The 21589-nt window shown below is 31.2% G+C and overlaps 1 protein-coding gene across 3 annotated transcripts in view; it reads right to left on the bottom strand.

Moving 5' to 3' along the window:
* LOC108770154 (uncharacterized) overlaps nucleotides 1-21589 on the bottom strand; it is a 144242-nt gene that overhangs the window by 40685 nt on the left and 81968 nt on the right. For 2 of the 3 annotated variants that reach the window (XM_018521586.1, XM_018521569.1), the window contains 5 exons: nucleotides 16897-17047; nucleotides 12395-12484; nucleotides 11891-11974; nucleotides 10533-10568; nucleotides 4860-4925 (listed from right to left, as the gene is read on the bottom strand). In XM_018521586.1, coding sequence (XP_018377088.1) covers nucleotides 4860-4925; nucleotides 10533-10568; nucleotides 11891-11974; nucleotides 12395-12484; nucleotides 16897-17047 — 427 coding nt within the window. The remainder of the gene's footprint in view (nucleotides 1-4859; nucleotides 4926-10532; nucleotides 10569-11890; nucleotides 11975-12394; nucleotides 12485-16896; nucleotides 17048-21589) is intronic. The other variant, XM_018521577.1, reaches the window with a different exon arrangement.

Genomic DNA, 21589 nt, shown 5'->3' with positions numbered 1-21589 from the left:
GTCCATTAAGCTGCTGTTCACAATGCCTTCATAGAATTCTAATTTTAATATAAAATTAAAGTAAAATTAGCAATGAAAGTGAACCTTAATGAGTATTTGATTAATCATGATTCTTTATCTATATAATAACTACTGAAGAAGCAATTATTGAATATAATCGGCTAAACGACTATATAATCAGAAGCACAAATTATTATTACTATTTCAAAAGAGTTATCGTAAAATTAAAGATGTGCCATGGACATTAGCGAAAATAATAACTTCTGTTAAACAGTCAGATCAAAAAGTTCGACAAAGTACTACTTCTTGGGTCATACGTGGTTTTCAAAATACTGACAAAGTTTCATGCTATGCCAATGCTACATTACAATGTTTATTTCATTTAATTATTATTAGAGAAAACAATTATTTAATTCCGATAAACTGCAGAAGATTTTAAATATATTAGCGCTCGATCTGAAAACGGAATATGTATTTAATTTGAATACCTACGCAGTACGAAAATATCTAAGCGAGTATTTTTCTGGTATTAAATGAGATGCATTTGATTTTGTTGTAGCTCTTTGTACTAAATATGATTTTATAGAAAATTTGGTTGAGCATCAAATTATTTCTACTTGTCGATGCATAACATGTGGTGATACAAAAGTTACTGCTAATAATAATTTTATTTTCTCAATTTTTGTTAACAATTCGAACAAGGAAAGTTTTAATTTTAACAATTTACTAAATACTTGATTTTCACATTGGTCTAAATAAAATAATAAATTATGTGAACGTTGTGAGGGAAATGATATATTAAAAATGAAATAACATTGAGAGACGAAACAGATAATTATCCATTTAATTTCACTTTCATACCAAAATGAACATTAGTGAAGGTGCCACAAAAAATTAATTTATGTGCTCTTCCAACAAGTGAAATGATAATAGCTGGACAACCGTATAACGTTATGAATGCTATATTTCATTATGGTTCATGTATCGAAAACGATCATTTTATAAGTATGTATAAAGAAGGTTCACATTGGATTGAAGCTGATGATACGCAAGTTACAAAAAAGCAATGACCTAGAGCTGCTAAAAACATTTCTACATTATTTTTAGAAAATGTTGATAGTAAATAATATGTTCTAGTAATACGCACACGTGTGAAGAGATATATTATTAATCATATAAGAATATAAGATGTTTAACACTACAAAATGCGTGATATCTTAACAAAATTACCTTTTTAAAAAAAGGTAAAAAAAAGGCGCCAAGAGTGCATGTACCTTCCATAAAAACTGTACTTTACATAAACTAAAAAAAATCTTTACATAAATAATATAGTTCAAGTGGTAATATTGTTAATTTTTTATTATAAATTACCCCCAGTGATGCGAATTCCAATCCGCTTGCAGCACAGTTACTAACATGAAGAGAGTATAAACGGACACACAACGCATGTGCAAGTGTACATGGATATGGACTTATCGTAATGTATGTACCTTCTTATGCCCTCTTCATGCTATTAATCGTGCTGCAAGCGAGTTGGAATTCGCATCACTGATTACCCCTAGTAGTACGTATGCATGTATTAAAAAAAAATGAAATCAAATTTTTAAATTACGCCAATTGCAAAACGAATATATAACTTCTTGCAACATATAACATATATTATTGTATTTTGTAAATTGCGAAAAGAACATATATTTTATTGCAACATATAACATTTAATTAATGAGACAAAATGATATGTACCTTTCTATTCACATACATATAAAATGATATATACCTTTATCTTTCTATTCAAGAGTCTTTTATATTTGCAATGGAATACAACATTTAATCTAAAAAAATTGAAGAAGAAGCATTACAAAATGAGAAAATTTTATTAAAATAAAATTTTTTATGTAAAAATACTTGGCACGCTGTTAGCTAGACCTCAAAATATAATAAGATGATCATCAAATAATATCGAAAAAAAAAATAATGAAGAGATTTAAGAAAGAAAATGAGGTGGACTAACAATATACAGTGTGTGTGTGTGTGTGTGTGTGTGTGTGTGCGCGCGCGCGCGCGCGTGCGTGCGTGTGCGTCAAAGCAAATAATTAAAAATATGAAAAGTAATGAAGAGATTTAAGAAAGAGAATTAATAATATACAGCGTGTTCATATGTGCGACCAGATTTAGATAGGTATGCGACTTAAATTTAATATAGAATAAGTATTTATATGGTATGTGTACGTTATATATTGTATAAGACTAGAATAATGATTTTAGATTTGTAAGACATGCGGTTTAAGTTAAATTTAAAAGTAGATTTAAAATTAATTATAATCTTAATTATGTGTGTGTGTGTGTGTAATTGTGATTGTAATTTTAATGTTAATTAAACAGTAAACATTGTTTATTTTTTTTATGTAACATTTAGTTATTATATTTTGAGGTCTAGCAGCGCGCTAAGTATTTTTACATAAAAGATTTTATTTTAATAAAATTTTCTCATTTTGTGATGCTTCGTTTTTAATTTTTTTTAGATTAAATGTTGTATTTCATTGCAAATATATAAAAGACTCTTGAATAGAAAGATAAAGGTACGTATCATTTTGTCTCGTTAATTAAATGTTATATGTTGCAATAAAATATATGTTCTTTTCGCAATTTACAAAATAGTAGTAGAGGAAAGGCCCCTATTATGAGATACCGAATTCATTTTGGATAAATGCTAAAAGTCTATGGGTAGAACTTAAAAAAATAATAGGTCATTTTGAAGGGAATTTAATAAGTTTTAAGATAACGTTATATAAAATTTAATTCAAATTCCATTTTTTTTTTCAAATTAGCGAAATGTAAAAAGTGAGCAAATCACAAATTCAAAAAATTGTGCTCCTAATATGAGATGCCCCGAGAAATCGATAGTAAAACGCAACATATATATCAATATTGCAACTAAAAAACTTTATTTCATGTTTCTAAAATGCAAACAAACACAGCCAGGGTGCGTGAAAAATAAGCATACGATAGATTATACTCAGAACTCGTCTTCAGGTAGTTGGAATCAAGCATCGCAGAAATAGACACTCGACGTTCATTCCAGTTGTCCTTTTTACTATAGTATAATAACATTTACTTTTTAGCAACGATTTTCTATGACATAGGAGCATGGGTTATTTTATATTAGGAATACCCTCGGTATCTCATATTACGATTTCCACGCCTTATGGTTATAAGATCATCAAATCTAACTTCTGTAATTAAACAATTCAACATATCCCGTATTTTTCTATTAGTACGACCTTACTCTATCACTACATGAAGAATTTATTGTCAAATATTTATTTATTAAATATTAAACAAGATTTAAAGGCTCATCTCAATGAAACTTGAAGATATCAAAATTCTAAAATCTTTTTTTACAATGACTACAGGCATGATCTAATAATTAATTTTCTACTAAATAGTTTTCAATCCAAGAGCAATAAATTCATGGTGGAACCAATATATAGCGTTCATTAGTTTAGCAATGTCGCTATCTCATATTAGGCGCCTATCTCATAATAGGGGGCTTTCCTCTATATGTTATATGTTGCAAGAAATTATATATTCGTTTTGCAATTGGCGTAATTTAAAGATTTGATTTCATTTTTTTTTAAATACATGCATACGTACTACTAGGGGTAATTTATAATAAAAAATTAACAATATTACCACTTGAACTATATTATTCATGTAACGATTTTTTTTTAGTTTATGTAAAGTACAGTTTTTATGGAAGGTACATGCACACTTGGCGCCTTTTTTTTACCTTTTTTTAAAAAGGTAATTTTGTTAAGATTAATATTACTTAGAGTATAACGTCAATTTTTTATATTATGGGTATTTTAGAAAATTATTATAAATTTTTATGCTATAAAAAAATTGTGTATTTTTATATTATTGTTAATTGTAATTAAATATATTAAATGTTTGTAGAACGATGCGGACGATTGTCATCAAACGTCGAATTCATCTCGAAGAAATAATAATAACAATGACAAAACGCATGAAATATAGTTACAGGATATATTAAAGAGAACTTCAACGCAATGTAATAAATGCAGACTTTATCGTTCAGGATTCTGAACAATGAACGAAATATCAGCGCATCCGCGGCATCATGCAGACCGCAAAGAGCTTCCTGTGTTAGCAGTTTTTCGCTGGTGCATCCACATCTTTGTCCTGCAATTATGGCGCAGAGACCACGCTTTTGACGCTCCGAGAATTACGATAAATATATACCATCCTTACTTAATACTACATCCTTACTTGCTGAATACTACAACCGTCCATCGCGTCACTTTTTCACGAAGTGCTTTATAATGTCATTATAAAACGGAGAACAGCTAACCTAGATATTTCAGATAAACAGAACAAAGATATCGGGATGTTCCGCGGGCGTTGTAGCTTTTTTGGTCGTGCGACGACCTCGGGAGATTCCCGTTATGAGTCCGGTGCATCGATATCACCCGCACGCGAGGTGACGACGATAATGCAGTACATGGAGTCGTACCTATCTTGTAATTAATAAACGCGGTCATTCCCACGTTATGCGCGATTCGTTAGCAGTGCACATACACAAAAGGATTATCTAATAGCGAGAGAGATGAGATTAACGGGCTTTTCTATCTTTCTCGTTCTATCATACACTTTCTATCGGCTTCGCCATTCACCACCTGTTGCAGAAATTCGCTGGTTGATTTACGGCAGTCCGATTAGCGTATTCAGGAGGTTACGTTTTCCTCTTTTCTCAGGCGAGCTGAAGTGGCGAAACCGGTAGGATGTACACACTGTATACAAATGATATATTCTTCATGTAAGATTGTAAGTGCACTCACCTTCGCCGGCTGGTTCTCCTCCGTGTTGCTTCTCTCCCCGTGTCTCTCAAACATAGCAAAGCGATTCTAAAAATGAAAAACGATCCGATTAATTCGCTTCGACGCTACGGGAGCGCGATATGTTAAAGATTGCGTCAGACCACGTGCGATTCGTGCTCATTTGCGCGGTACGCTCTTTGATTTCATAAATAAAAATTTAAGGCTCTTGAAAAGATTACTTATCATTATCATCACAGATTGTGACGTCACACTGAAAAAAAAAAATGAATTTTAATAAATATTTATTTAAATAATTCTAAGTATATATTTACTGTAAACATATCTTTATTTGATAAAAAACCGACAAAAACCATCAAAAACATTAAAAATAAAAGGCAATAAACCACTCACGTTAGTTGTCGGCAGCGAAAATATATATTATCAGAAATAACAAAAAATTCAGAACGTTTCGGTCTTAAATTAGACCATCTTCAGTTAAAGATAAGTACCGTGTTTCGCATACAAAGTAAAAAAATTAATAGCAATTAGAAAGTCGCAGTATATAATACAATTCTTTATAATTATATAATAAACAACAATAATTTGTTCGTAATATAATTGGTTCCTTCTCCGTATACCAAGAGTAAATTCTTCGGCAAAAATTATTCCTCGTATATTCCAAAAAGCATTCAAAAAGAGAAAGAAAATTCATCAAGGTTCGTGATAAAGTTCCGCGATGTACAATATTGAATACAAGATTTCCCGATTCTGTTATTTAAAAATAATAAGCGTCAAAAAAAAGAAATTATTTATATAAAACTGTAAATTTTAATTAATTATCTGTGTTAACAATATATGAATCCGCAGATACAGGAATTGGAAAATTAGATGTATCAAAATTATGAGTCAAAAATGCGAAGTTCCTTAACTGAGTTAACCTATTTATACCAAGCTATGTGGCGCTGGAGTCAATTCTAATATCATGATATAGATGAAGAATTTAATAGAGGTAGATATATTTCTGGAAATTTCTCCGTATCAGTCTGTTTGTTAATTTCGTTAATTTGTCTTTTTATGAATATTATTTCAGATGTAAGTCTCCTGTGCAAAGAAGGTTCGATGTCAAGAATTTGAACATTTTCCCAGTTAAAGCTGTAATCTAACTGGACTGATGCTGTGCCACTACAAGTGTGCGTTGTTAGCATTCGAAGAACTTCTTTTATGTTCAGCAATTCTAGTTTTAATCTTCCTTTTTGTTTGACCAACAGAAGAACTACAATCGAGACAATTAATCTTATAAATAACACTATTCTGTTCCATAGTTTTTAATTTGTCTTTGTCTGTTTTTATAATAGAATTCAAAATATTTATAGGTTTAAAGGCAACTGTAAAATTATTCCTTTTTGCAATCGATTTAAATTTTTCGGAAACTTTTTTAATATAAGGTATAATAAAATAATTTTTTATTAAATCAATATCATTAGAATCCTGCAAAGAGTAGTCCAGTATTAATATACAAATTTTCTCGTCTCGCTAAGTTCTTAATTCTTTTATTTATAGTCGAAAAAAGAAATTCTAAAGGATAACCATTAATCAAAAGGATGTTGATCATACTTTCAATGTTTTCTGTGTGAAATTTTGGATGTGATAAAAAAATTATTCTATCAAATTGACCGACTATAACGCCTCTTTTATGTTCTATATAGGATGATTAGAATTAAAATTAAGATATCTTCCCGAGTTAGTCGGTTTTTTAAAAATGTCAAAAATAATATGTTCATTTTCAATTTTCAGACTGACATCTAAAAAGTTAATAGATCCATCTATATTCTCCTGACAAGTGAACTTCAATCTGTCATGACATGCGTTGAAAACATGTAAAATGTCATTAATCTGATTAGTAAGCGCAGCTAGTATAATGTCATCTCTCAACATATCTATAATAGATCAAAATCAAATCTTGCAAGTAAATCCTTTTCCATGTCCTGTATTACGATATCAGGAGATCTAAAATAGGAGATAACGGAGAACCCATGGGCATACCAAAAATTTGTTTAAAAAAAAGTTCGTCAAATTTGAAATATGTATAGTTAAAGATTAAAGAAATGGCTTTTAAAAATTCTATTCTTGGGATATTTGTATTCTTAGAAATGGCTCCACCTCGAATCAATGTTCTTAGCTACTAAGTCCTCAGGAATATTTGTGTACATTGACACAATATCAAAGGATACGATTTTATGTTCACAACCCAATGATAAACCATTAAGTTTCTTCGTAAGTTCAAAACTGTTTTTGATATAATTAAATTCTCTTTTTAAACTCCTGTCAATAATATCTTTAATAAATACAGTCAGAAGATATAAAGGACTGTTAATATAGCTAATAATTATTCTTAATGGATAGCCATTTTTATGAATCTTTGGCAGCCCACAGGTTCTCAGCACCGTCCCATCTGTAACATTTAGTCTTTTATATGTACATTGATCAATATATTCCATGCTTTTCCACCTCATCAATAATTTATGCGCTTGATTAGTTTTCATTTTTGTAAGATCTTTTTTAATTTTAATGTAAGTGTTACTATCTGCTAACAAACTATGCATTCTCTCCTTATATTCATTCATGTTCATAACAACCGTAGAATTCTTGTGATCAGGATTTCAGGATTCTGTGCTATAAATTTTTGTTGTTGCGTTCATTCCTTCCTTCAATAAGCAGTCTTTTTCATCTGTTTTATGATTATGCAATGTGTTCTTTTTAAGAATTTGGATGGTATCATTTCTAATAGCTTTTTTAGTAATGTCGTCCATTTTATTCATGTTAAATTCTATGTGTTTAATAAATTCTACGTGCATTTTGTCTTTATTAATTAGATTATTAGATAAATTAAATTTCTGGCCTAGTTGTAAAATCATTTTTACATTATCTGGAATTATTTGGACATTACTCAGATTGACTAACCAATTTCCGTTAATGTTATTAAACGAATAATTTTCTTCAAATTTCATGGAATTGATGCAAACATGAAACGTTGTATCGTTAGTTTGGTTGGAACCATGAGTTGAAATTTTATTAATATGTGAAGGAAGGAATGTATCACCTGAATTTAACGAATTTGACCAGACAACATTGAAGTTTATCGGTTTTATCTTAGTTTTTGAATGCTTTTCGGAATATACGAGGAATAATTTTTGCCGAAGAATTTACTCTTGGTATACGGAGAAGGAGCTAATTATATTACGAACAAATTATTGTTGTTCATTATATAATTATAAAGAATTGTATCATACTGCGACTTTCTAATTGCTATTAATTTTTTTTCTTTGTATGCGAAACACATATGTATCTTTAAGTGAAGATGGTCTAATTTAAAACCGAAACATCTGAATATTTAATTATAATTTCTGATAATATATATTTTCGCTGCCGACAACTAGCGTGAATGGTTTATTGCCTTTTATTTTTATTGTTTTGAATATTAACCACGTCTTGACCTAATTTGTTGTAAAAACCATTAATTTGATTTAATTAGATTTTTTTATTCAGTAAATATTTATTTACTTTAATGTTTATTTAATACTCTATTCAAAGAAGTACGTATTAAAATTTAGTAAATTTTGTTTCAGTGCAGAAGTGAGAAAACAGTAAAACACACAATAAAAACCTCTTAAATTATATTCGAATAAAAAAATTATATTTGAATAAAATTATTGTTCAATCAAAAACAATAATCGATAGAATAGACTTACAACACATATCGAAAACTTCTTTTCGAACTATCTTCTTTTTTCGAAGTGAAATCAAATCATATTTATTTCTATATATTATTAATTTAACAATTTGTCATAACTATGAACATAACTTAGCTTGTTTTGGATGATGCATAATTTATTTCCAGATATATGGTTATTTATAATATTAATTAACTAAATAAAAGGACAATTTCCGGTGTATTTTACAAGTCAAATTTATCTATTGTATGTATTACTTTATTGAGAAACATATTTTCATATCAATATATTTTGTAAGCTATAATTTTTATCGTGTATTTTCTCGCTTCTAACGTTTTTTCACAATCTGAAGTCTTAAAAAATCTGGAATCTTAAAAAATTTTGCACAAAAGAAAAAAAAACCTGTCAAAGTTAATACTGCAATGTGTTACTATCTAATTAATATTTAACAATAAAATAAATTAAAATACACGTATAAAAGAAATACATTTAAATTATGTAAAATGTAAATATCACATCATAAATTAACATCAAATATCGCATCATAAATTAGATTATAATATCAATAAAATAAATAGAAATAAAAATTGTTAATAATAAAACTAAATAGTAATAAAACTTGAAAATAAATACCATTAACAATAAAATTAAGAATATAAGATTTATCGACTAATCACAAAAAATAGAAGGTAAAATTAAAAAATCTATTATTATAAGCTAAACTTTAACCTTTTTTTCTATTATTAAAATTAAAAAATCTATTATTAAGCTAGATTTTAATCTTTTTTTTATCGTATAAAAAAAAGGTTAAAATTCAACGATACTTTTAAGCCTCGATGAATATGTCTATTTGTACTATTTGCAAATCTCATACTAATATATAATAAATTATAAAATTTAAATTATTTCGAATTACGAATCGCGGATAGTCTGACGTAAGTTTTAAGATGAGATTTTTCGTTTTCGGTTCAAGTGGTCTCGACATCGCAATTGAATTTTCCGGCGAGATAATGATAAATATCTATCGCGGATTACAGGCTTGAATATGTATCTTTAGCCGATAGATTGAGTGTGACGTAAGGAAGGAAAGTCGATGACAGGCTGTCACCTCGGTGCGATGGCAAGATCGCATTTTTTTTCTCGAGCGATCGATGGAGAAAGTTCATATTAACGCGGAGAGTAACGAGAGGAGATGAGATTCTTCCTCTCTCTCCGTCTCCTCTTACCCCTATCCTAGCCCTCAAAGTTGATACGATTGAGGACACGAGAAGAACTCTATTGAGCATTTTTCGCATAGATTTTGGACGTCCCGTATCGCTGCTCATTTTCGGAGATCGCGCACTTGTCACTCGTGTACACCAATTAAATATGTGTGCGAGATTTCAACACCGTCAAGCTTATTCTTCAACTGTGTAACCCAAGAAACACATAAGAGTCAATAAAAAATCAAAATGACTTTATTTTGATTTTTAACGTCAATAAATAATCAAATTTTGTAACAAGAAATCATCATTTTGATTTTCACGACGTTAAAATAAATTCATTTTGATTTTATCTTAACTTGATGTGTTCCTTAGAAAGCGTAGTTGTAAGTGGTAGTTATTGTAAGAATTGAGACTAATCACAGTCTCCTCATATTTGACTGTGGTTGGTCAATTCTTACAACTACAATCACTTACACAATTATATTACGCTTACGCAATTGTAGATTGGACTTTACGTTATTTCACGAGAAAAAAAGAGAGATCGAAGGATCATGACGAAAATAAGGAGCATGTAACATGGGACACGTGGCATGAAAAAATCGAGGCTGCCGCGATCGATCTTGGTCGCGCTATCGGAGACGCGCGAGCGATACCGGACGGCCGCTGTGCGGATCGAAACTGCCCGACACCCGTCCGTCAGCGCGCGTTCACGATACGCCGAGAGTAAAAAGTAACGTTCGTCGCGCACTTTATCTCACCTCGGTGGTTTCCTGCTGATACCGCTCGCCGGCAGCCTGAAACACAAAAGCGAAACGTGACGTCACTTATGTATGCGCGCCGCGTATATGTAACGTATTAGGAAAAAATGGGTGAAACGCGCAGTAATTAGCCGCGGCGGAGAGGAGCTGAATCGCTTCTTTGCTTTCTGTCTTTATTAAGAAGATGGCCCAGCTTTCCTTCGGCCACGCACGTGTGGATCCTCGAACGTCTTCGAAAAACCTCACGTCTTTCGCCGCAAAAGTGAACAAATTACACGAACAGAATGATGAAGTATTTAAAAATCTAAGTAGATTTAAAAATAATTTGTCGGACTATCAAAATAATTAAGTAAGACGCTCAAGTTAATTGTTAGAATGTCAAAACTTTTTACAGCATTGCTCATCATGCTTGAGTTTCCTACATAATTGGCTACGTTCAGCAAAGAAAATTGATCAGTGAGCGCTCGGCGATTCCTTAATATAATACAATCTTGCCTTTAGTTTTTCACTGGATCTAAATGTAGAAACCAATCATATTAGATCAATTTTGTCTGCCAAATGCATTTTGATGGTCCAACAAAATTATTTTCAGACCTGTATCCTAAATTTTTAGATATTTCAACAAAATCATTCTTTCTGTGTAAACACGGAAAGGATGGTTTTGTTAAACTATTATATAACAATGTAACTAGATTCAAATTTAAAAATGATTTTATTGGATATCAATTATGTGAGACGCTCAAACTAGTTTCAGAATGTTAAAACTTTTTGCAACATTGATCATCATGCTTGAAGTTCATATATAATTATTTTAGTAATTCAACAAAATTATTTTCAGATCTGCATCTATAAGGTAAATTTTTAGGTACTTCAACAAATCATTCTTTTCCTGTACTCACTAAACTTTGCGACATAAAATTCAATTATGTGCTTTTTATTTGGTGACACAAATTGATATAAGTGTCATTCTGTCTTTGTTACTCACTGAATTTCAAGAAAGATAGAATGATGCTTGTGTCAACTTATGTCACTAAATGAAAAGAGAACATGTGATTGCGATTAGGTAACAATGCGAGTTACATTGCGTTATCGTAATAATTGATAAGACGCTCAATTTTGTAATTTTGTAAATAATTTAATATAATTTTGTAATTTAGTAGAAAATATTTTGATAGCAATCTACAAAATTTGTCAAATGCAAACGCACGTGATAAAATTTTTTAAATGAAAGATTTGCCGACGGATCATCAGGCAAAAGTTCTGCATTGAGTTTGCGAAATTAGCAAACTCCGAAAGACCGAAAATTGTAGTTTCACTTTCGAGATCTAGACGAATTAATCCACTCGCTACATACTTACGTGCGCTATACTCGCCGTATCCGGCGAGGTCGCCGAGGCCAGCTGATTCCTGTTTTCTATGACCGTTTTTATTTGCTCGAGTACCTGCGAACCAATGATAAATGGCGGTCAATAATTATGCGTGCAGTGTGTCATTTGCGGAAACTTTATCTGACAAAGAGATCTAATTTTTCGAAAGTACGTGCTTCTTATTTTTTATCTTTCTTTTTCTCTATTATTTACTAATTGTACTCTTATTAATTGTACAAAGGTAAAATATTCTCACCACGTTTTGCAAAACGCGATTTTTAGCCTTGTCAGTATTAGTATGTACGTCATGCGTACAGAATGCGACGTTTTAACCACGAAAACTGGGAATATATTTGCGACAGAAAAATGTACGACGATAAAGATTATTATGCGTTTCGTTTGAAATGTTTATGTTGTTGCCAAGAGCGCCGCCGCGACTCGTAACGCGTCGATTTACGAGCTTTAAAAGTATGTTAAAAGCTTCCGCGAATTTACCCGAAGAGATATCCGGTGTCTTTGTACGACGTGATGATGATTGTACTCCTTGTGCTCGATGATCTCGTTACTCTTCCTGGCCTGCCTCCGCTGGAAAAAAGAGAGAGATGAATGAAACATAGCGTATAAGTGAAACCTCAAGTCCTTGCGGGTTTTGGGTTTTCCACGAAATGTGAAAACTATTCGTGACTTTCCTCAAGTATCAGGACGGAACGCGCTTCTCATTTTTCTCTCGAAAATAGAAAGGATGGAAAGAGGGATCGTCCCACATTTCGCATGGCATTCTGACACGAATCATCAAATAATTATGAATCTCGATAATTGTAGCCGTCAGGAGATATACTCGAGCTGTGATTATCGCTGTTCTAATCGAAATACACGATATACATGTAATTTACCAGAATATAAATTTTCGAAAGCAGGAAGTAAATTCTATTTTGTAAATATTACATTCTCACAGAAACGAATTAATGTATGTCATTTATTATTAAAAGAACATATAGATAAACTATAATTATTCCTCTCACTCCAATCGAACCATAAAATATGATTTTTATTAACATATATATTTCGAAAGGAAGTGTATTTTATAAATTATACGCGCGTGCGCGCGCGTGTGTGTGCGTGTGTGGCTTGTAGTAGAAATAATATTATTGCATATACGGAAGGAAGGAACAATTTTGTTAAAGTATTTAAAAATTTAGCTAGACACAGATCTGGAAATAACATTATTGAATTATTAAAATAATTATGTAGAATAATTACGTTTAAGGCTGTATTATAAGTATTTTTAATATGAAAAATTAGGAAAAAATTTCTATATTGCATTTGAAAGCAATACAAAAAGTTTGGCGGCGATAGAACCTGAATAAAAAATAGATTTAAAAAAACAGATTTTTAAAAATATGTTTTAAAAAATTAATTGAAATAAAATACAAAAAATTTATTTCAACCATAAAATAGTATTATTAAATATAAGTAAACTTTATTGAATTATTTAATATATTTAATATATATTTATTATCTACATTTATTTTTATACGGAAAATATTTTTCGATTCAGTTATTTTTTAAAGAGACAAAATATACTTGAAACATTTCTAAGCGTTAATGATAATGCTACAAAAACTTTTAACATTCTAGCAACCAATTTAAGCGTTTTACATATTTATGATCCAAACAAAATTTCAGTTATCTAACTAAATTTTTAAATACTTCAACAAAACCATTCTTTTCATGAGAAGAAATAAATTAAGCAATTCTATTAATAATACAATATTTTTTCTAATATCATTATCAATAAACGCAATACCAATATTTTAATCTCTCCAAAGATACTAGCACATAGGGGGGAAGTCGCCTATATCGTACCCTCTAACATTTAAACAAAATTGTAAACAAAAGTACTGAAGATATCAGAATATTTCTGTACTTATATTAAACTTTGGTTCATTGGCAATGAAACAAAACGATACTTTTTGCGAAAATAAACATTAAATTATTGTTTAAATTAGATTTAAAACAAAAAGTAACTTTCGATACGATTTGAAGACCGGGTCGTTTCTAAATAGTACTTCTAATATAGCAAACAAGCTGATATTGCTTATTGTCATTTTGACATTAAAATAACATCTTTAACGTCAAAATGACGGTAAACAACGTCAGTTTGTTTACTGGGAAAATAAACAAAATTAATTTTAAAACTCATTTATATTAATAAATTTATTTTAAATTTTAAACTGAGTATACATATTTAAATAGGTATAATAAAATCTTTTCTATTATAAAAACAGAAATTAGATCTATGTTTTTTAAACTCATTTAAGAAAACAAAGTAAAAAGCAATACTTAAATTGATTTAAGCTATCGTTGCACTATATTTCAGAATATTAAAATCCCAGATATTTTGAAAAAATAAATTTTGGAAATACAATCAATTACAGATTTTTCCGTCACAATAGAAAAGATTCAATAGAAAGACTTAATAGAAAAATTTAATAGAAAGACTCAATAGTTGATAAGTAATCACTTTCTTAAGCGCTTATTTAAACAGTTTTGGTAAATGTCAGGATTGTCATTATAGGTTTCATGCAACCACTTAGAGCACCAGACACACTGAATCCAATCCATTGTAGATCCTTTTTTATCATAATAGTAACCTCCACATATTGCTCGCGAAAATCATTTGCGAAAATCGTACCGTTACAATATAAAGAACAGCGATAAGTACGATTTACTCAACTCCCTCTATTTTTACAAATTTGCCAATAGCAAAATAACTTACAAATATTTTGCTAATTTGATGCTATACTCGAAAAGAGTTTAAATATCAATTATAACCCTGAAGGACACCTTGTACTGATAACATCTTAGGTAAATTGTATCAAAACTTAGATCAGACATCGAACAAAATCAATTTTGAATGTAAACAGACGACTCGAAGACAAAACAAAAATGATAGTTCTTAACCCATATTACCAGTGTCACATCAATGTCATTATCTTTAAAAGAAAATGTTTCGTTTAGAAAATACAATGGAGGTACGATTTAATCATCGGTACGACTTAGCCAACTCTCCCCTATGTATTACGTTTAGTTTTTGTAAATTCTAACATATTTCTGACAAAGGAAAAAGAAACAATAATGACTAGAGAATCATATTTTCAATTAATTTCTTTTTCTTTTCGTTTAATTGCTATGGATTTAAATATAATAAAATAAAATTTTGAAAAAATTAAATTACATTTTTCTAGCTTTAAAAATTTGTCTGCAGAGGTTGAAATACCGTTACTACTTTCGTTGTAAATGATACGTGCTGCAGTGCACGTAAAATGGTCGGAAGCAACGAAAAAACTGGAGATAACAATCTACGGTGGCGCGCGAAAGGAAGAATAACGAAGGAAAGTAACGGTGTATGTATATACATACGACGGGAGAAAGAAAAAGTAAGTCGCGCATTTGTTCGAGGAAATGCAGTACGTCAGCCGTCCAACACACCGGTTAATTAGCAGCCTTGTTCGTTAATTACGTTCGCAGTGGCGCATCGTCATTTTTATGCAACCCACCGGTATAACGCAGCGATCGGTTTATTCAAGTAACACACTCGTTCGAGTGCGCCGCGTGCGATTGCCTCGCCGCGGGAATTGGAAGACAAGTCACGAGCCGATCGCGGACACGTGTAATCGCGTATAGCACGGTTCACGCGTGCTTAGAATACCTGCCGATCTTCCGATGAAAGAAGCGAGATGAGACGAGAAGTACCGGTTGCTTTTTTTGCGGCCGTTTTTCACGCTTCACGCAGTGGCGAGCACGACTCACGAAGTCGCCGCGCGTTCGCGTATATAATTCGCGGATATGTAAACGCGACATGAGCAAATACACGTACGTGCGTACTTGCGTCACGATTAACGAGCTCTTACAGATAATTCGAGTGTCGCCGGGAGTTTCATCGGTCGGTGAAAAAGGAAACCTTAGAGTCTCGAGCGTCCACCTCGTGAATGATTACGTGAACGTTGCATCAATTTTTAAAACGCACAGAAAATAATCTACCATTAAATATTAATACATTAACGCTGAAATATTAGCTTTAATGTTTTACGACAAAATAGTTTGCTTATCGACTTTATAAAATCTATAAGCTAACTATTAGCGTACCGAAAAAAAAATTTATTTAAAAATAAAAAAAAAATTAACATAGCTTCCTTTTTTAATTTTCCGAAGTTGGGAAATCTTATTAAACACGCAGGAAATAATTTAGCATTAAATATTCTTTCATTAGCGCTTAATTATTCGCTTTAATCTTTTCTAACAATTATAAAATCAATGAACGAACTATTAGTGCATCGCAAAATTTATTTAGAAATTTTCAAAAATAAACACTTTATCTTTCCATTTTAATTTTGCACGAATTTAGAAAATCTTATTAAGGACGCAGGAAATCTAATCTATCATCAAATATTCATTCATAATCGCTTTAATCTTTCCTAGCAATTATAAAATCGATGATCGAATTATTATTAGTATATCGCAAAATTTATTTAGAAATTTGAAAAAATAAACGTTTTTTCCTTTTTTAATTTTGCACGAGTTTAATAAATCTTATTAAACACGAAGAAAATATAATTTTTACTTATATTTATATTATACTTATACTTTATTAAATATTAATTCATTATGCTTAAAAAAATATTTGCTTTAATCTTTTATAGTTATTTATATATTATTATAAAATCGATGTGCAAACGCGTATATTATATCTACTATTAGCGTATCACAAATTTATAAATTAAAGAAATAAACGTTTCTTCCTTCTATTTTTAATGTTGAACGAGTTCGAAAATCTTATGCTTGGTACTTTTTCAAAAGAACTTTCCGTGTGTTTTAAGTTTGGACTTGAATAATCTACCGGTCCTTCATGACCGGACCCCTGAGAAATACGCTAAAAGCAACTCCAACATTTTACAGACCATCTGTGACATCTGAATACGAGAATAAATACTGACCTCGAGCGTCGCCAGGCTGGCCAGCGAGGAGAGAGGCCGAGTATGAGGAACTTCTCCCGGGAAAACGCTATCGTGAGACACTGACAATTTGCCGGCGCCTCCTCGTAATTTGACGAAACTATCTTCCACCCCGCTTCGTCGGAGGAATACGCTAAAAGGGCAAAGAGATAGCGTGACGTTCAATAAAATATGTTACAGGAGTTATTTCGAATTTCTTCGATATGGTATCTCATTTACGTAAAAATAGAAATTCCTTGTTATATTATTAAATCGAATTAAATTTAATAGAAACAGAACTTGTGTAAGTACGTGTGCATTCAAAATATATGTAAATCGTATACTAGAAAATACATATACAATAAAGTTAATTACAATAATAATGTACAATGTTTAACAATATTATACGAATAAAATATAATACAGCAAAAATATACAAGTTCTTATTTTTTAGTTCTTCTGTGACAAAATTATTCTTCTAAATTCATTACGAAGAACAAAGCACATACATTCGATCCGAATAGCGCTCAATGTAATTTATTCAATGCCGTTAATATTTATAATTAAAGCGATGAGTTATTTGCCAAGAATGACACACGTCAACAATTACGACAGATAATTATGCGGCCTTTCTGTGATGTGCTACGGCGGTATCGCTCGAGCAAAAGCAAACCGCGTTGTTGTTACATGATACGACGCTACATATCGACCCACGTAAATCATACAGAGCATGCAAAACGCCTTCAAGTTTCGTGCTACTACGAGGTAAGCTACTACGAGGTACTACGAGGACAAAAATAAAAGTTAAATGAAAAAACAAGGCCAAGGATCGTAAATTGATAACGAGCCAAATGCGGTTACACTCACGGTTTGATTCGCGTTTCAAAAAGCATAAAAGTACTTTACATACGCAATTTTTATTTTAAATCTGTTTAAAAAAAAGACATCTCGACTTTTTTGCCGCTAGTAGTATTATTTTTTAAAGAAAATAAAGTTGAAAAAGATAAGATAAAAATATTTGAACAAATTATAAAAAGAAATTAAAGAGAGATCATCTGCCAGAAATAACAATGGCAATTACTATCGCGATGATGTAATTATCATATTACTCACATCTTAATTAAGTTTAAGCTTTTGAGATAAGAGATTACTTTGAAGTATTGTTAGATTTTTAACCTTTGAACACCACACTATTTTCGCCACCTGATTTTACCACACATGGTTTATGGTAATCCTGGAGTCTTCTTCTGCTTTTATCCCGGGATCTAATGCATCAATGCAAAGAAAGTTTTTTCCCCTCATTGCTCCCACTTCACACTTCTGACCGTTCATAAACGCCGCGATTTTTTTCAAACGGACTGGGTTACCGTAACCCAGTGTGGTGTTCAAGGGTTAAATTTGAACAAAGTTAACGATGTTCTACAACTTTCCTATTGAAATTCTTTCGCAGACATAACAAAAAGTAATTAGTTATTATCAGTAACTGATATTTCGATGGCACAACCAGCACTACACACAGAAAAATACATACTATACTCAAATAATAATTTTCAAGTATTTAAAAAAATTATATATCCGCAAATCTATCATCACAAGTTAAATTTATTCAAAATATATTCTAAATTCGAGAAAGTTTAATACTTTAAGACCATTGAATTAAAACAAATTTGATTTGCTTATTATATAAAGTCGTTTCTTCCGCGCGCAAACTTTATAATATTCTTAAAAACAAATAAATTCTTATTTTGAGTATATAATAATGATCAATTTTTCTAAAATCTGTAATAAATATATTTTTTAATTCAACCTATACTAGGTAATAATTTCTAAGATTATTATTAAATATAATAAATATACTTTAATAATTATTATTTTATAATTATACTTTAATAATAATAATCTCAGAAATTTTATTATCTAATATTGATTCAAGTTTGAGTTTGTACATATGTATTTAATATTTTCAAATATAATATAATAAATATAATGGCGAATTCAATTGGTGCGCACTGGTGCATATTAAAGCTGTTGTATTAGGTGTACAACTTTGTTTCCGCCGTTTTTTCTCGAAATTCGAGGCTTTATTGTAAAAAACTGGTTATACATTTATGATTCAAAGTATTGTCCATCGCTGGCCACTACTTTCTCCCATCTTTCGGGCAGCGTACGAATCTCACGTCGAAAAAACTGATCATCTTTTGAGGCGATCCACGAATCGATCCAATTTTTTACTTCTTCATAAGACCGGAAGTGCTGGTCAGCCAGGCCGTGTGCCATTGATGGAAACAAGTAATAGTCAGAGGGAGCAACGTCTGGAGAATACGGCGTAGGATTTCCCATTGCAACGTTTCCAAGTATGTCTTGACCAAGATGGGGTCGAGCATTGTCATGCTGCAAAATCACTTTATCGTGTCTCTCGTTGTATTGCGGCCGTTTGTCTTTCAATGCCCGGCTCAAACGCATCAATTGCGTTCGATACCGATCGGCAGTCATTGTTTCAATCGATTTTAACAGCTCATAATACACTACGCCGAGCTGGTCCCACCAAATACAGAGCATGACCTTGGAGCCGTGAATATTCGGTTTGGCCGTCGAAGTGGAAGCATGGCCAGGAACTCCCCATGATTTTCTGCGCTTGGGGTTATCGTAATAAACCCATTTTTCGTCCTCAGTCACAATGCGATGCAGAAATCCCTTCCGTCTTTGCCTTTCAAGCAACTGTTCACAAGCAAACATACGCCGTTCAACATCTCTCGGCTTCAACTCGTACGGCACCCAATTTTCTTGCTTCTGAATCATTCCCATGGCTTTGAGGCGTTTTGATGAAATGGCTTGTTGAGTCATTCTCAATGATCGTGCCAATTTTTCTTGATTTTGACACGTGTCTTGATCAAGTAATGCCTCCAATTCTGCATTTTCGAAAACCTTCTCTCTTCCACCACTATGCCGGTCTTCACGACGTCAAAATCGCCGTTCTTGAAACGTTGAAACCACTCACGACACGTTCTTTCACTAATAGCGGCCTCACCATAAGTATTTGAGAGCATTCGATGAGCCTTAGCCGCAGATTTCTTCATATTGAAGCAGAAATAATAAATATGTATAAAGACTCTTGTTATCAAATAAAAATTAAGTAAAGGGCATATAAGAGTCAATAATCAGTAAAACTTAAAAGTAAAATAAAGACATATAATATAATTACTCGATATAAATTCTTACAATATCTCGGTGGTATAATTCTCGATTGTCTAATAATTACATGTTTCGGCTATTTGATCGAGCCATCCTCAGATTCAAAAAATATGTAGTCGTAAAACGCAGCAAACGAGTGAATACAAAAACCATGATAAAAATATTTAAGTTAGCAATCTCCGATGGATTGTACGTCGATAGACAGAAATTGTTCCCAAACAGTTGGTAGACTGAATGTTGAAATTTCAATCAAACTGTGAAATAATATGAAAAATTGAGAACAATCTAAAAGGTCAAATTTATTATCCTTAAATCGTCAATCAAAGTAAAACTCACCGAAGAAGTCACAATATATATGATAAAAATTAAAACGTGTGTCCAATAATGGTCAAGAACTTTCATAGAATGTACGTCAATCACATATTAAGGCAAACTGGATGACAAGTTCATATATATGTGAACATGACAAGAGTCAAGCGACGACTGTACATATTTAACGCAGTAACCGGTGATGCAAAGTCACATGCATAATGTTTATTATTGGTAAATATGACTTATGAAGACCTATAGTGTCCGTCTGTAGATTTAAACTGTTCTTCTGCTTTTTGATATTAATCATTTCAGAAATTAAACGTTTGCTATAGCACGGTTCTTCGTCAACAATTAAAATGTTATCCCAATCAAAATCATGTTTAAATTGCAATGTATGTGCATAGAGAATTTTTTCTTAGAATTTACCCTGAAAATATGACAATCGTGGAATAACATTGTATTTCGAAGAATTTTAATATAAATCTCTCTTATTCATTAATAAAACTACAATAAAGTATAAAATAAGTTTGATCAATTTTACTGACGTGCATGGTAAAAATCTTCAAAATATTGTATTGTACCACAATCACCATATTTTCAGGGTAAATTTTAAAAGAAAATTCTCTCCGTGCAGTTATAACTGAATTATTAGAAATTTTCCAATTAATATGATTGCGATGTTCTGCGATTTTAAGTTGTCTTCCGGTCTGGCCAACATAAGACGCATCACAATCCTTACAATTGATTTTGTACACCACATTACTTTTGTTAAATTGTAGGCAAGGATCTTTTTGAGCTTTAATGAATTTATTTAGTTTATTTGTGCTATAAAATGATACTTTCGTGTCCTTGTTGTTAAATTTATTGAATTTTTCCGTGATGGATAGTATGTATGGTACCGTAAACCAAGCTGTTCTTTCAGGTAAATCTTCAGTATTTGAAAGTTCTAGTAAGCTTGTTTCTTTAAATGGTATTGAAGTCTGTCATTAATCATACAAAAAATGAAATCCAACGGGCAGTCGTTATCAAGTAAAATCATTATTACCGATTTTAAATTGTTTGTGTGGTACTTTTCTTTCGACAACAAAACCCTTTCTAATGATTCAATTATAACTGCACATAGATTGCAATTTAAACATGATTTTGATTGGGATAACATTTTAATTGTTGACGAAGAACCGTGCTATAGCAA

This window comes from Trachymyrmex cornetzi, unplaced genomic scaffold (genome assembly GCF_001594075.2).
Source record: "Trachymyrmex cornetzi isolate Tcor2-1 unplaced genomic scaffold, Tcor1.1 scaffold123, whole genome shotgun sequence".
In the NCBI taxonomy this organism is placed as follows: Eukaryota; Metazoa; Arthropoda; class Insecta; order Hymenoptera; family Formicidae; genus Trachymyrmex; species Trachymyrmex cornetzi.
Note: the sequence above shows the minus strand (reverse complement) of the source record. Positions and strands in the feature narration are given on the sequence as shown.